The sequence below is a fragment of the Ambystoma mexicanum genome, chromosome 13, assembly GCF_040938575.1.
Source record: "Ambystoma mexicanum isolate Mex_15411 chromosome 13, UKY_AmexF1_1, whole genome shotgun sequence".
In the NCBI taxonomy this organism is placed as follows: Eukaryota; Metazoa; Chordata; class Amphibia; order Caudata; family Ambystomatidae; genus Ambystoma; species Ambystoma mexicanum.
The window spans coordinates 180,538,822-180,555,223 of record NC_090938.1 but is presented as its reverse complement, the minus strand read 5'-3'; the positions used below and the strand labels follow the sequence as shown (position 1 = coordinate 180,555,223).

The 16,402-nt window shown below is 44.3% G+C and overlaps 1 protein-coding gene across 1 annotated transcript in view; it reads right to left on the bottom strand.

The window, feature by feature from the left end:
• TIMM17A (translocase of inner mitochondrial membrane 17A) overlaps window positions 1–15,538 on the bottom strand; it is a 74,158-nt gene extending 58,620 nt beyond the window's left edge. Inside the window, exons 1-3 of the mRNA XM_069633577.1 lie at window positions 15,412–15,538; window positions 8,631–8,730; window positions 1,454–1,517 (exon numbers count right to left, since the gene is read on the bottom strand). Of these exons, the coding sequence (XP_069489678.1) occupies window positions 1,454–1,517; window positions 8,631–8,730; window positions 15,412–15,437 (190 nt within the window). The 5' untranslated portion in view covers window positions 15,438–15,538. The remainder of the gene's footprint in view (window positions 1–1,453; window positions 1,518–8,630; window positions 8,731–15,411) is intronic.
• Between the last annotated feature and the right edge of the window lie 864 nt (window positions 15,539–16,402).

Here is a 16,402-nt window from a genome sequence, read left to right as displayed (position 1 = left end):
CAATCCACTGCACTGCACTGCACATGTAGGCCCGGCTGCATAGGACGTTGCGGTGGTGCTCCAGATAAGTGCTGCTCTCCTCTATGAGAGCAGATGCAGCACAGACCCACTGTGGCACCACACAAGCCACTGGTGAGAGGAGGGAAGTCTTCTGCATGCTTCACCACATGCTCCAGGTGGACTGTCCCCCACAGCCACGCCAACATCTTTACTGCGGTCACACTACAAAGCCCGGGACTGCCATCTCCTCTGGTGTGTGTGTGGGTGTGTGTGTGTGTGTGTGTGTGTGTATACAAACACACACACACACACACACAAACTTGCCAGCCATGCCCAGGCTCAGCGAAACCCTGACACCCACCCCACAACCCCAGGGAACTCGGCTCTTCCTTTTCTTTAGGTTCCTCTGCTCTTCTTGCGCTGTGCTTTGTTCTCTGCCTTGCATTTGGACTCCTTCCAACTATCACTGTCCAACTGCCTTTTGCTTTAAGTAGCAGGGCAGACCAGCCTATTGGGCATTCCCCAGTGTTCATGTGCCGGCCACCACCCCCAATGTTGGTGAGCTTAAATCCATGTAAAGCACATAGATTTTTTTTCAGAACCCGTTGCGTCTCGTCTCTTCTTTACACATTTATTAATAAAGCCCTCCCTAGCAGGGCCCCATTTGGGCCGGGAATTACAGAGGCCAGATCTTCCTTTTGGACTGACGAGCGCCCTAGTTAGCTGTGTTAGGTAGGGTAACCCCATAGCTTAGGAATAATTAGGAGTTTACATTATTTAGGTGAATAAAGTCCTTCAATGGAAGATATCAGTCTGTCCTTTTTCGAAGACGTGACACCATGCACTGAAATCTAGCCCGCAACCCGACTAGCCTGCAAACTCCCTCATCAAGTGGTTCATCACAGAAACAAATGTCCAACACAGTCCCTGTGGCCACTCACAGCAGCAAAGGAGGTTGGGGGTGGGGGGGGGGGGGGGTGGGAGGCAGACGAGGAGCCTCATGTTGCACAATCAACAACCTTCCTTCCAATGCAAACAAACCCCTTGCCAACAAATGTACCTCTGGAATAAGACCACATAAGGAATACGTGCCCGACATACAAAAACTACTAGATTGAACTTCACATTCCCAGATATTACTAGCATAGTAACTTTAACCCCTTAGTAAACACTATGGAACGGCATCTTCCCCCCCCCCCCCCCCAGCCACCCACCCAAACCCCCCCAGACCGCCTACGGGGGGGGCCGAAAATCACTGGGCCGCCTTGGCACACGTTTTGGCTATGGGTCCCTGGGACGTGGAGTGGACAGCAGGTATATACATCCTAGCTCTGAAGGTTATGATGCATGTGTCTTAAAAAAAAAAAAAAAAAGAGACCGCGGGGTTACATGTAAACACTGAGGGAAAAAAAAAAAAAGAAACAGTATAAATAACAACAAACTGCCAAATTACCTCCTAAAACTGGTGCTCTGGTTTTTATCGCTAACATGCTCCCTTTCAGACGATGATTGACTCCCTAAGGAAAAGCAAAACAAAATGAAAGAACCACATAAACATCGAAATATGCTGTTTGAGTTGAACAGACGAAATTTAAACTAAAATACAAGTAGATGCTGTGATGAGCCACGCAAATATTACTCAATCATAATTCTTATTACCCAAAATGTATTTAGCAATGCACAATTAACCAAAAGGACATTTTCAGACTACACATTTTGAGCTAGTATACAATGAGACTACAGTGTAGTTTTGTCACCAGTAAGGTACGGAATTCAAAGCAATACTTGCTGGGTCCAATGAGAACCACCAGGGTTTTTTTGGCAAATTAAAAACAAGGTAGTTCATGCTTGTTCACAGTAAATTGTGTCCATATTGATCATATGCCTACGCAAGTTCTTCACAAAAACAGTGGACTACTGTAAATTGACAAGCAGCGCCAGCCTATGACAAATCTACTTTCTCAAACATTTGAATGAAGCAGAAAACTGCAATTAAGCTGGACTTCACCTGTGGAGCCGCTTGGAAATATATCCATTTGTCCTCCCACTTCTATAACATTTAAACACCATGGTTACACAACATGGCTATGTGGATGCTTTGACCAAGGTCCTTCAGTTCCCAGAAGCCCTGGCCAACATAAGGGAGTGGTGAAGTACAAAACAAATGGAGGGGAACATAACACGTACCCACAATCTACATGTGCTTCCATCATGGATCTACTAATGGGCATGGAGCTTTCCTACCACTCCTATGTCATAGACTTACACATCTATGTCAGGATGCTCCGAAAAGGCTTCCATGTAGTAACAGATACCCCCAAATCTCCCTGAAAACGCAAGAAATTGCCTCAGGATCAATTGGGCAATAACAGGAAGCCCATTTCTAGGCCTCTGCAGCTTGCACAGATCGCTGTACTACAACCCCTAGACCCATGCTTTAAAAGAAATAGCCACTGTGACAAGCATGCCTAAGTGTCTGATCACAAATGGATATACAGGTAGATTAACACCAAACCTGTAGACATTTATATATGCAACACGATCATGAAAGCAGATTTTGCTTTGATTTTAAACACAGGGAGCATATTGTTAAAAGAAAAAAAATCCACTCACTGCATTTATTGGTTGGTAAAATTAAGCAAAATAATGTGTTTGGAAAACTTGTAAACTGGCAAAAGAATAGCAACTAAGCAATATTTAAACATACATATAGAAAGATAAACTAAAGTGACTCAGACCCACCCTAGGTTTTGATAAAATGCCAGCGGTCGTGTACAGCATTTCAATCTCTCGACACAAACAAATTATACATGTTGGAGAAATTGAGTGTCCAATCAAGAAAGCAACAATTGTAAAGTATGTTTACCTATAAAGTTGCATTCTACAAACCCATCCACTACTAAAAATATAACATCCATAAAAAAAGTTTTAAATAATTTAAAACCATGTACAATCGATCCAACTTCCCAGAACCTGTGGCTGCAATGACAGTGGCCCTACAACCAGAAATGGGGTTATTGCAATTCCCTGTAAGTAAAAAAAAAAAAAAAAAAAAAATAATAATAATAGTCTCAAGAACAAGCTACATGGACACGATAGTCCTGTGCTGGGTTGGTGTCAATGAAGGGGCCACCAGGACATTAATTTCTTGGATGTCGTCCCAATATCTAATGCTGGGAAAACAATTTCTCTTTTTCCCCTGCAAACACCATTACCCCTCCCACCCCCCCCACCCCCCACGTCCCAGCTTCCAATCTGTCTAGGGCCCGAAATGTTGAGCTCTACCTGGACTTAGTCTTTCCTTCGCTCCACATTTCTTCAACTGCACGCTTGTCGCTTTCACAAACATTTTCGTAAAACTGTAATTTCTTACTTTTCAAGCCTCTAATTAGTTGAATTCCCCTTTGATCTTTTACTGTTCTTCTGCTCTTGTTTGGGCTCCCAATTTCCTTTCCGAGACTCTCTCTTGGCTGGTTATCTTTTGACACTTACAATTTAATTCAATTACTTATGCCTGGTCTTCAAATGCGTCTACGGTCTAGCTCTGTTCTCTTAATTTCTCTTGGTGGCAACTTGCCCCACCCACCACCACCTTGTGCTCAATCTAATGTTCGTACTCCCTCATCTCCCCTGCACGGTCTCAACCAAACTGAAGCTGCCAACAGCAAATCAAAAGCTCTCTTGCTCTTTTCTCCCCCTCAGTCCTACTAAACTTACCCCCACCCCTTGCTTTACAGATTATCCAGTGCCAAGAAACCATGCAGGTGGCAACAGTGCACATTATCCATTCCATTACTTTGGCTGTCAGCGACATGTGCATCTTAACTTTGATTGCCGTAAGTCACAAAACGTACACATGGCCATACACAGAGCCTTGGCAATGGAGAAGTCGAAGGAGGTGGAGATGGTGGTAAAGAAAGTGATGGTAAAGGCAAAGGAGATATGGAGGAAAGTTAATGAAGGCGGAAATGGCGATGAAGAAGGTGAGATGAAGCAAAGTTAATGGGTAGATGGGCATTTATAGAAGTTATTTACTGTGACACTCGTTTTGAGCAATATTGATAAACTTGTAATAGCAAAAATCTAGTTAGATGTGGCTTTGCAAACAAGGAGGGCTTCTCCAACCATACAGATATCTTGATCATTCAGGGGGTAGGGTGTTCAGCCAACACTGAAAATGGAATACAGCAAGATATTTGGATAAAACCTCATGTACAGTGTTTCCTGACAGAAGGCGTTATTGCACCCAAAACCATTTCTGGAACATGATCATCTTTAAAGTTGGTGCAATCACTAACACACTGTTGAGATTTAGTCTACCATACAACGTAAGACTCAGTCCTCAAAAGCTGCCTGAGAGTGTACCATTTTCAGCATAGATGGGCTCTCAGTTATATTAAGAAATTGGCTTACAAATTACATCCAGCATCTTCCTAATGTGCCTATACCAAGGTCAGTTGGATCCACTTGAGAGTTGATAACGTTCGGCATTTCATCCATGAACTTAATATGCTCTGGGGTACTATCCAAAACACAATAATATCAGAAGCAGACAAATCTGGTCCAGCGTCCTAAGAGCTATCTAGTGGTGAACAGAAATGTTCATGGAAGACACCGAGAGGATTCCTCAAAAACGCATTTTCCTCCACCTCAAGACATGGAACAGGTCAGTAGCCATATATCTTTGCAACACGTGTGATGGCAGATCTTATTTGTGCCCACATTTTACAGCAGTACATCCCATATATCAGCAGCATCATCATTACATAGCCCTGCTGCTTAATGGGCCCGTCGTGTCCTCCCCCCCCCGTGCACGGCATCGCACCCAACCTAAGATGGCCACCGCTTAATTCTCCTTCTGACTAGCACCGGAGGCGAGCTGCCTGCGGTGAGGTCATTGACTGCCTGTCCTGCATTTCAGCCAATCAGGCCCCCCGACGGACGATAGCCCATCATCCCCACGAAGGCTCCTCTGAGCCGGGCGGACCGCGCAACCGTTCCGTCTTCATACCATCAACTCTACATCTAACTGCAGACCACCAACCCAAGGTACGCAGCATTTTCCTCTGAAAGAAGCCAACAAGCAATTCATCTACATTGCTTTGTTTAATCACACACACAATATACTGCAGGTACGCTGCCCGACGCAATTAAGGTTGGTTTGTGTTCACCAACTGCCCCATCTCAGACCACGTGCCTCTGTCCTTGTTCCAGCTACCAACTCCCTTCAGCCACTGCTTAGACCATGCGTTCCAGCAGCAACTTTTTAACTAGTGCTCCCCGGCTAGCCACAGCCGTAGTTTCCATCCATCTGTACCGCCTACACTTGACTGTCAATGCAGACTACTTTCCTCGGATGGTTGTTGTGTTGTTCTTATAGGCTGCCAATACGCATAACTGAGATAATTGGTGGCACAACTCCGAAGCGTGACAGTGTCGAAAGACTCGAATAGGATTCGGTATCCCTAAAACTCCAAAATACTTTTGCTCCCCATACCCGATAGGGTTCATTCCTTGTTCTACCTACCGATGCCACTCCACATTACGTATTACTATTGCATGCCCTGCTATTAAGTCTCACGTTACATTGCGCCACATTATGTCGCCAAACATTTTTTTGCCAAAAATTGTCATTTTGGGAATATCAACTCATCACCGTTTACACTGCTCATCACGCTGTATTCCCTACTGCTCACGGTGTACTGCTAAGATTTTGTACAATGTTCCTTTTGCGCATATGTAGCCCACTCATGGTTGTACTGCAATGCTGTTACGCCTTTCCCACTGTGGCTTTTCCACCTCCTGCTCCACTGTTAAACACCCTGCTATTGGCTCACAGGCCTCATCGGGACTCACTTTTGCTAAATGTATTTTTGTGCATAGCGCCTCTTTGTTGTATACATCATTATGTCCGCGCCCTTCGCTAAGCGACCCCCTCCTCGCATTGCTCCATCCTTTCCACTACCATCTGTCACCACCTACTTCTTCCCCACACTCTCATATTTAGGCCCCCCCCCTCACCAATTCAGTTCGCCAACTCCTGAAAAAAAAAAAACTACAGACCCAGACCCATCACCAAATTCTAGATAAAGCTGCCTACATTCAAATCAAACCATTCTTGGAAATGACAGCAAGTCGGCCTTACTGGATTAAAAAAAAAAAAAACTAGGCGAAATAATGGACAAAGGCAAGCCAGGGTTGCTCCTCCTCGACTTGTCTGCAGCGTTTGATCTTGTAGACCATAAGACACCATGCAGAATACTCATGAATTCAGGCAGGAGCCCCCTCCTAGATCACCTCCTTCCTCGAGAGCAGAGCTATGAAGGTGTTCTGAGAACAGGCCTGCGCAGCTCCAACCACTGCCGAGTTCCACAGGATCCTGCACTTCACCAACACTGTATAATATTTTCACCCTTTCCTCAACAAGCTGGACAATCTATGCCGATGACACACAGGTCCTCTTTCTGCTCACGGTTTCTTACTAAAAAGATTCTGAAACACTGTGCAAAATATATACGACACCATGCAAGCCTGGATGGCAGCAAATGGGCTGTGCCTCAATGGTGATAAAACCGAGATCCTCTTAGTAGGTCCCAAAGAAACGTTCAATAAATAACGATACAGTAGCTTTAACATAGACACTGTCTTGCCATCAGTGAAAACCTTAGGAGTGTTCATTGACTCCACGCTCTCCATGTCGTGCCAAGTTAGGGCCATTGCACCCTCTGCTGCATTCACCACCAAATTGATAAACGCAGTCAGACCCCATCTATCCTCTCAGAACTGTTTGGCCAGAGCCACCATTGAGGCCAAACTGGACTGGCTGGAACCTCAGCAAAAAAACTTAAAAAAAAGACAACCCATTCAGAATAACGCGTGCAGGGCAGCTCTTACTCGCAAGACGTCAGGCCCACTGGCTACCTGTGAAAGAACGCATAATATTCAAGACATTGGCCATTACACACGAATGGCTCGCACTCGCAGCCCCTTCCCATTTATCAGGAAAAGAAAAAAAATAATAAAGTTTGTGCCACATCTTCCAGAACCAATCGCTCACAGCATGCAAAGCAGCTTAATGTCCCGACCTACAAAAGGACCAAAGCAGGAGGCACTAGCTTCATACTGCTAGCACCTAAACACTGGAATGCCCTCCCTAAGGCCCTAAGGAATGAGACCTCCCACCTTGCCTTCCGCCAAGTCACTCAAAACCAAGTTCTTCAACTGACCAACCTCAACGTAAGTTGCCCACATCTATTGTCATATAGAAGGTCCTCCGACTCTTGACATTCTTAATCTGCCCTGGCTCCTCCGTAAGCAAAACTCTGCCCAATGTTTATTTCTGAGAAAGTACCTCCAACAACTGTCTTGTAACAAGTTCACTGTAACCTTGAAAATTAACTATGCCAATGAATGAAACTTGAACTACCCTGCTCTGAAACAGGTTCACTGTAATCAAGAACCTCAGTCTGTGTGAGCCATTTTTATTTCGTGCTTCATGTAACTAAGTAACAGCGCCACAAGCCCCAGGGACAACTTGTGTGCTCTAGCAATGTTAAAAAAAAAAAAGAAATTTGCGAGAGCGGAAGAGCAATTATGAGGAACCACCTTCCCATCGAAGTGTCTAGAGAATAGCAATGTGGCCCCAATATGCAGTTCCCATAATTCGCAACTTGAAATTTGTGGGTTAAGAGCATATTTGATATTTAATCTAAAACGCAAATAAAATATCTACTTGTTGGTCTCAACTCCTTCAAGCTTTATTTTCCGAGTTGAATGACTCACCAAAAGCACTTTTTTGTGCCATTATGGGCAGACAATCTTGGCAATTATTTTGAGACGCCTGGCTAATCTTCACAGTTCTGTCCAAATTTTCTTTCCCAACTTCTGGGTCACCTCTAGATGTTTGGGGCCCATTGTAGAAAGGGAGAATAACTGCATCATCCGTCTGCCAATAACAGCATGCTCCATTTTCTTCCATTCAGCTCACGTCCGTCGTCGCCTAAATTGCATTTTATGACGAAAAGGTCTGCTACTAAGATCAAGAACAATAACGTGAAAAGACGCAGCCTTGGTAGTCCCTTCTCGATAAACAGACTTCTTACCCCCACCCCCTTTAGCGCAACCTAATAACCATTGTATAGTTTATTGGCATACAGATATTATGACCAAGAGTTCCCTAGGGAGATACAGAGATCTTTAGGCTTTCCCCACAACAGGGTGGGGGGACGGGGTTCGGTCACTGAATCGAATGCAGCTTTTTGATCCACGAATGATGTAAACAGATGAAGTATGCAAAATTTCAGAAAGATCAACATGGAAAAGAAAGGCCTGGCCATTGCTTCTCAAACCTGCCTGTTGGATGTTTGGTTCCGATATTCAGCAAAACACACACAAAGAAGCTGCTCCCTTTGCTTTATTGTACCAAATTCCAATCCCTTGTCGAAAACATTGTGACTTACAGCATCATGGCTGGATATATTCAACCTATTTGTTCGATTACAGAGCATGCACATGTGATAATAGAAGTGGTGGTTTGTGGTAGAATTTGTTAACTTGCCATCTTAAACTCTGACATCCATTTCTCTCAAATATGTGCCATGAACATTCTCAAAAACCATTGTAATTCTCACCACAGGTGCGTTTCGGAACCCTTTGACTGCCTGAAAGATACCACCTCCTATGGTGCCCATGGTGAAGGCCCCACCGCAGTCATCCACTATCCGCCAGGGGCTGTGAAGAAAGGCAAACCAAACCAGTGATTAACGAGAGCTAAAACAAAGGTAACGTATGAACAAATAACTGAGAAGCTTCCCCCTAAGCAGCGGACTGTATATAAACATTGATTTATATATGTTGAGTAGAGAGGACCAACTACAATTCATAAACATTCATTCCTGGACATCAACCATTAGGTGCCTGATCAAGGAATCCATGGGTCATGCTTTTAAAATTCCCCATTTTCTGTTGTGGGAAACCTGGTGCCCGTTATAACTTCTGCAGACCAAGAGGTTTATCATGGAGCAATCAGAAAGATTGATTATAGTTAAGGAAAAGATCACTTCAGCATTCAAGAAAATAATGCCTCTCTGCTTCGAGACACTTTGTATTTTCTCCCCCTCTCTTCGTTTTAACAAGGATATATGCAACTTTATATAATCTGATTTTTCGAGAACAGGTTGACCTTCTTATACACTGCTAAGACCGACCCTATTGCTTATACACTATTGGACTGCTAAGAGACCCTTAAATACATATATTTATTGGCTTGAAATACGATTAATCGGAAATCTTATATGACATAATCCGCATCATACAAAAAAAACAAAAAAACAAAAAAGAAAAAAGCAGAAAACAAAGTCGTTTAAAAAAGGGCGCTGGAAAATGCACTTCTATTATTGCTTGTAGGCCACGCCTAGCTGGAGAGCAGAGAAGCGCTGCTAGCATTGGGCTTGGCATTTTCTACAGTAGCGCAGCACTGTTGGGGGATTTTTATTTGTACAGAAGATTTGGTGAGCACCACTTAAGTTACCACATTAGTGTCTACAAATGCCAACATGCACACACATTATGCTAGAGTCGTCAGAACACAACCTCTCTCATTTGCTTTACTGTTACAATACAAAAGTTGAAAACCAAACAATATTAACTGAAGAAAGATGTAATGAACATTGTGTGTAAACAAAACCACAGCTGCAGGAGAAAGAAAATCATGAATTTCTGGACTTTGTGCGCAACAACAAAAAGCATTATATAACAAAGGCTATTACTAAATAAAAGTGATACATCATGATGCATCTTGGTTTACTGGCTCACCAGTGTCCGGAGACATCATAAGGGACAAAACAGTAAAGCAATGTTCCAAGACATACCAAAGAGTTCCAAAACAATCAATAACAATGAATTCAGTATTAAATCGCATAAGTATTGAAAGGGAAGAGATGAAATAAAATAGGCAAACATTAAACTATGTTTCTAAAGGGCTTAAAATACCATTCTACATTGTGTAAAAAACGTAATTCATAAAGATTTGTTCCTCCTTTTTCACTGTGAATTTATAACAGTGCAACTTACTCATTATTCAAGATACAACTGTTCATGAAGCATCTTTTTCGCACCACATAGTAATCATGTATTCGCTATAAAATTAAGATGTAGTGCATTGCAACTTGTGATGCAGTAATAGATGTTTGCTAATTACTTCCATACCGGTATAGCAACGGAGGTGCTACAAGCCCCCACTTCAAAGCAAATGCATCTTAGATTGCCATCTCCAATTCCACCACCCCCATCCAATCTCCTTTCTGTGCCTGCTAGTTTGAAGGGGGTTGGTAAGCAGTGAGGCAGTAATTAGTGTTTTAATTAAATGCTTTGGCGGAAAGCCAGGCAACTCAATAACTGAAAATGGAGAAGTCATTCTAATTCATAATGTGCCTAGGTTGTTTGAGTAAAATTCAAGTTCTGTATTTTCTAAAATTCAAATAGTGTGTGGTCCATTCTTTTTTGTGTAGGGAAAGGAGCTTGGTACCTGTAACTTTAAAACTGGGACACGTACTTCGCAATTCTCGTGATATAAAACTGGTGTTCAAACTAGCAAACTAGATTACTAGGAGGAGGTATATGGCCCTGCAGATTACTTATAGATCTCTGCTAAAGCGGTTCAACCAACTAAGTGATAGGAAACTGCTCCATGACCCCTCTCAACCCACTAAACTTTCTTTCCTATTCTGTGCCAAGGATACATGCATGAAGCAATACCATTCTCTCTACTTAATGTCCAACTCACTCTTAGATAGGGCTATACGATGTATTCATAGCCAAACAGTTATAAAAATAATAAACTGGCCATCGAATATGCCGATTTCCAAGCCCTCTGCAAAACAAAACTACATAGTTTCCAGAATCCGGTTGACTTAGATTAGAATCATATTGGGTAACCAATTGTGCACAGCTGCCATTTGCATAACCTCCAGGTATGTGAGAGCACAGAAGCATCTGTGCCTAGAGGATAGCCATGCGTGCCTGTGATAGTAGGATGCACTGGCCAGTAAAGTGATATGCAAGTTGAATGTATGGAGGATTATCCTCCAGAAAGCAACACAACACAAAATGACCAAGATTCACTGGTGGTGGCTTACATTTTCTATAAATAATGTTCAATTGGTGTTTGTGTGTGTGTGCGCGCGCGCACGCGCGTCTTGCATGGGTTGAGTGTTATTGCAGGCAAAACTAGGCAATTCGGATCATCCAAACGATATAGTTACGGCCACGTCACGGAATGCGTGCCCCTTGGGCAACTTCTCAATTATTGCTCCCTACGGGAAAGCAACTTGAGAAGATCTGTTTCGAGGTACACTCGTGGGGACAGATACCTCCGATGGTGGATAGTGGGCTGAGGCTGGTCATGTTTGAGAGTGAAATGCGAGGGTAAAGGAAGACATGGGGAACATGCATCACTGGTTAAGCAAAGCTGGCTGGCGAAGCTCATAGACGGCATCAAAGAGAGCAGAGTACCTAGGAACAACTGCCTGCTAAGAGGTAAAGGTGCAGTATCTAGGAGCCATTCACAGAAATTACATAGCCGTTGTTTGACAAACTGGACCGTCTGGGTGTCACCTACACCAACTATGCAGATGACACCCAGATACTCCTTCCCCTTACAGGCTCTTATGACATAGATGTGCTTAGGATAAATGAAATCTATACCATCATTCAGGCATGGATGGCCACCCATGGCCTGTGCCTGAATGATGATAAAACAGAACTATAGTTAGTTTGCTCCACAGTCAACTTAAACAAACTTGGACCGAATTATAAACACATTTAATATAGACGGGAACATCTGCGCCAAAGCAGTAAAAACACTTGGATTCTATTTAGATGCCACTTCCACCCTCAACAAACGAGTAAATATGGCAGCTTCGGCCACTGCCTACACAGACAAATTGTTAAGAGCTAGCAGAGGGATGCTATCCTCCGAAAGCTGTCTCACCTTAGCCAGAGCTCTCAGGATCCAAATTGGACTAGTGCAATGGGCTATACTTAGGCGTCAACAAAACAGTAATTAATAAACTGCAGAATAACGCTTCTAGAGCTGCCCTAAATATACCCCGAGACAAACATATCTGCAACCAGGATACAACACAAGTGGCTCTCCATAAATGAAAAAATTAAACTCAAATCCTTATGTCTGTCCTCCAAAGAAACTGCATCAAACGCCCCCACCTCACCGCCCCCCACAGAAAAATTCACTTGGAGATCCTCCACACTTATCACTAGATCCAGAGATACGGCCTGCCTGACCGTTGCTAGGTTTAACCTTAAAAGATCTGGCGGATCTAGCTTCCCGTCCTGGCCTCCAAACTATGGAACTTCCTTCCAGCTAAGGTTAGGGCCAAACATTTGACAACTTCTGGAGAAGTGTCATAGCTTGGATACTCGGTGATAACTAAATCACTACTGTATAGTACTTGTGTGTAAATCAAATTACCTCCTGTATATTACTGAAGCATGCACTTACCCTTTGCTCATGTCCATTATTGATGCATGTATTTAATTTTTGCCAGTGTGCTACACCCTTTTGACTGTATGTATTCCACCCTTTGTCTAAGGGACTGCCATTATCATGTAACTGTACTTCTAAGCTCCCAGATACCTCTGGGTCAGGTGCGCTATATAAATAAAAAAACAAACAAAACTCACCCAACATTCCATACATCCTAACAAAACAGGCAAAACAGGTCACTACATATCTTCCCTCTTTAAACACAAAGCGCCTACCAGAACAAGGTAAACACACACACACTCCCCTATGCGTGCATCACAACCATCACATCTGCAAACCCTGAAAACCGTACAGTAGTAGTACCAAAACCCACTCCAACAATGCCCTTCCCCTCTTCTACATAGTGGAGAAAGAGCACCAACACAAATCCTAACAACCTCAGGCACTCCAACCTCTCTCCACCTTATCAACTACCAACCCACTACTTCCCTCACAGCCACAACAACACCCAACATCAAGTTGTGCACTACACACTTTTATTAAGAACCAGGCTAGGCTGGGCATTCCAAACACCCAGGTGGACAACACCCAAGGTGCTGTGCCGCCACTCCCAACAGTTACCTGTGTCCCATGAACCACCATAGTAGCCAACACACCTGCTGTGAGGAAGCTCAACATAACCCATAAACAAACACTAAGCACTTCTAGCACACAAACAGAGGCAACCACACACCATGTCCCACACTGCAATAAATGTCATTACAGTAAATACACTCAGAACTCTCACTCATACATCAACATTCTCACAGGCTGCATTCTAGGTCACTCACCCAACATTCCACACATAATAACAAAAGCAGCAGGGAAAACAGGTAACTAACTACACAATGCTCCTCCCTGTATATATAAATAGACCCTTGTAAAAAGCAAACCAAAAGATGAACTACGCCAACTCTGACAAACCATGACAGCAAAAGAGGAGCGTTGAATTTAGATCATTCCAGTGGTGGAAATGGGAAAAATGTACTAAAGGATCCCTGGCCAGGTCGTACAATACAGTAGATCTTCATAGAACCCAATACTGGCAATTTGCATAAAAGAAAACATTAAGGGAACATAAAATGTCCAGAATTTTAAATTTGAAACATGTCTTACTGTGATTCAGTAAGAAAGTGTTTTGAGCGAATAATGGATTTGGGCTCTGCAGTTTTAATGGGTCGCACTACTCACAAGAAAAAAGAATGTCTCTACATTGCAGGACACATACCAGTCTGGACGTTATCACATGAACCGAATGGTTGAAATTATCAGATTTGGCTGAACCAAAATTACGTAAACCCAAAAAGAAACATTTTAACCATTTGGTTTTCATTATAGTGAACAATTAAAGCAGGGATTGTGGGTGTGTCCCCCACACCCTTGTTCGCTATACCAAAATCGGCAGTGACGTCCGCCACATCCTAAACAAAGTTTTGAAGAAAAAAAACCCAGTGCCAGTTCCCATCCACGGAAGAGAAGGGAACTGGAGCTGCGCATACTGGGTTGCGCAGAGTGAAGTGTGCTGGCAAAAGGTAAGTACGAGGTGTGGAGAAGCAGGGTCTACAAAGGGGATTTAGCTGTGGGGTGCTTATTGCGAATACGAACATTTAGAATACGACCAGTCCATCTTAGAAATGTTCGTATTCAAGATAAATCACGTACATCCATCTGTACAGCTACAACAGGCTTTGGATGTTTCTGTATTGAGTTGTCGAGGCAGAGTCTGCTGAAAGTGTGTGAATGGTGAGTTGCTTGTGCATGTGCTACTTGGCTACTACAGGACAGATCTCTCCGGGAGTAGTCTGTTCTGAAGCAGAGTTGTTGCATGCACATGTATTCCGCACTTATGAAATCCACCGGCTCGTTGAAGAGTGGGTGAGAGTGTCCTGGGAAAGCTCCTGGCTCTCGGGACAGGGCAGAAGGACATGTTTTGTCAGAGCCCGCTCTGTCGTGTTGCAGCCCATTTCCTGCACTGGATCATTTCCCCAACAATAGCAAACTATCTCTAACCCCCACCAGCACCCACCCATGTGTCTGTCCTCTCTTGGGCTGCTTAGTCGCACCTTGCCAGCCACCCAAGTCATAGAACGGCAACATGCACACACGCATCTACTCAACTAAATCCCCCGTAGAACTTTCCATCAACACAAACTAAGATCACCAATGGCATTCAACCAAGAAAAAAAAAGTGCATGGAGGCCACGCAATTGGGGAAAGAGCGCTATATAAATATACAATACTAAGAATTAGCTAAATTGCGTCAACAGCATCCACATTTCCTATAGTAGTTAATCTAAATGACGTTGCATTGTGTAGATTGTATTGCTCGAAACTGCAAAGAGTGTTGGTTATGCAAGTAAAAAAAAATAAATAAACACTTATTCCAGGTATACTTGAAAAAAAAGAGTAGGGCTAGGTGGAATGCATTGTATAGGCGCGTTAGAAATACCATATCAGATCATATATCATTGGTCGCCGAGAATGACACCCAACCAGTTTACGGGTGTCAGATTCTATCCTCTGGACGCTTGCTGGTTTGACAAAAGCTGACAACAATGACAGATACAGTACAAATTGAAAAACACAATATTAGTCACAGGGTATCACGTCGTGAAATGCGCCGACGCTAAATCCACGCAGCATTTACAGCTCTTCTCCTTTACGACTATTACAGGGACAAGGTCACCTCCATCATAACCGGCTTCTGAAAACACCGGCTGCCGATAGAAAAGGAAGGCACCTCCGCGCAAGAGAGACAGGGCGTTCACGCGGAACAGCAGCTCAAGCTCCCACAATCACCCTCCCTTACACGGTGCTTTCTGCGCCCAGAGACAACCCTACAGAAGAGGCTCGAGCCGAGGAGCACTCACCACGGTTCACGTGCGTATTCCTCCATCTTGAAAAAGCTGGGTCAGCTGACGTAACGGGGAAAAGAGCGTGAGGGGCGTGGCCTAGAGTGACTGGCTGGATCAGGAGGCTCGTCATTGCAGAAAGCACGTGGGGTTTGAGTGATTCTGTGATTGGCTTTTAAGTGTTTAGGGGCGTGGTCACCTGGTTGTCATATTTGCCCTCAACTGCCTCTGCCGGGCATCGGCGCCTTTCATCAAGGCGTGAGTGAGAGGGCGCTGAGGGAAGGCAGACAGAGAAGGTCGGGGCTGTTTGTAAGCGATTGACAGCAATGAGCCATCCCCACCTTTAGACCTAGGGTGAGATGAAGCTGATGTTAGACAGAACCAGTAGTACCCCCACGTCCCTCTTCCTTGTCCCATTACCAGGGTTCGCGTCAAGGCCTTTTACTCTTTCAGTTGAAAGTGTCCTGAGCATCAAGGGGCCCTAGCAACTGTCACCATGCTGCCAGTAAGAATTCTTATAACCAGGGCTTTAAGTGGGCCGGGGCCTGCCGGGGCTGAGCCCCGGCAGTCTCCGAAATTTCGTTTTGAGGCGGGGCCCTGCCGGGGCCCAGTAATCTCCCCTGACAGCCCCGGCCACTACACGAAAAGGCATTTTTTTCTACAGCCTGAAGCTCTCGCTCGTGTGCGAGAGCTTCAGGCTACAGAAAAAAATGCCTTTCAGCCATAATGGTGGCGCCGCACCTGCGAGGCATCCCTTTAATTAAGAGATTCCCGTCGGCCGGCGCCACCATCATGGAGAAACGTGAGGCCGCTGGAAGCAGAGGCCTTGCTTTCTAAATACTGGAGCTCCCGCGGATTTGCGGGAGTTTCAGTATTTAGTAAAAAGGTCTCTGATTCCAGTGGCCTCACCCTTTCAGCCTTAATGGTGGTGCTGCCCCTCCCCAGCTGGCGAGGGGCAGCACCACCATTAAGGCTGAATAGGCAGGCGCTGTCCCCTGCCGGGCAAGCC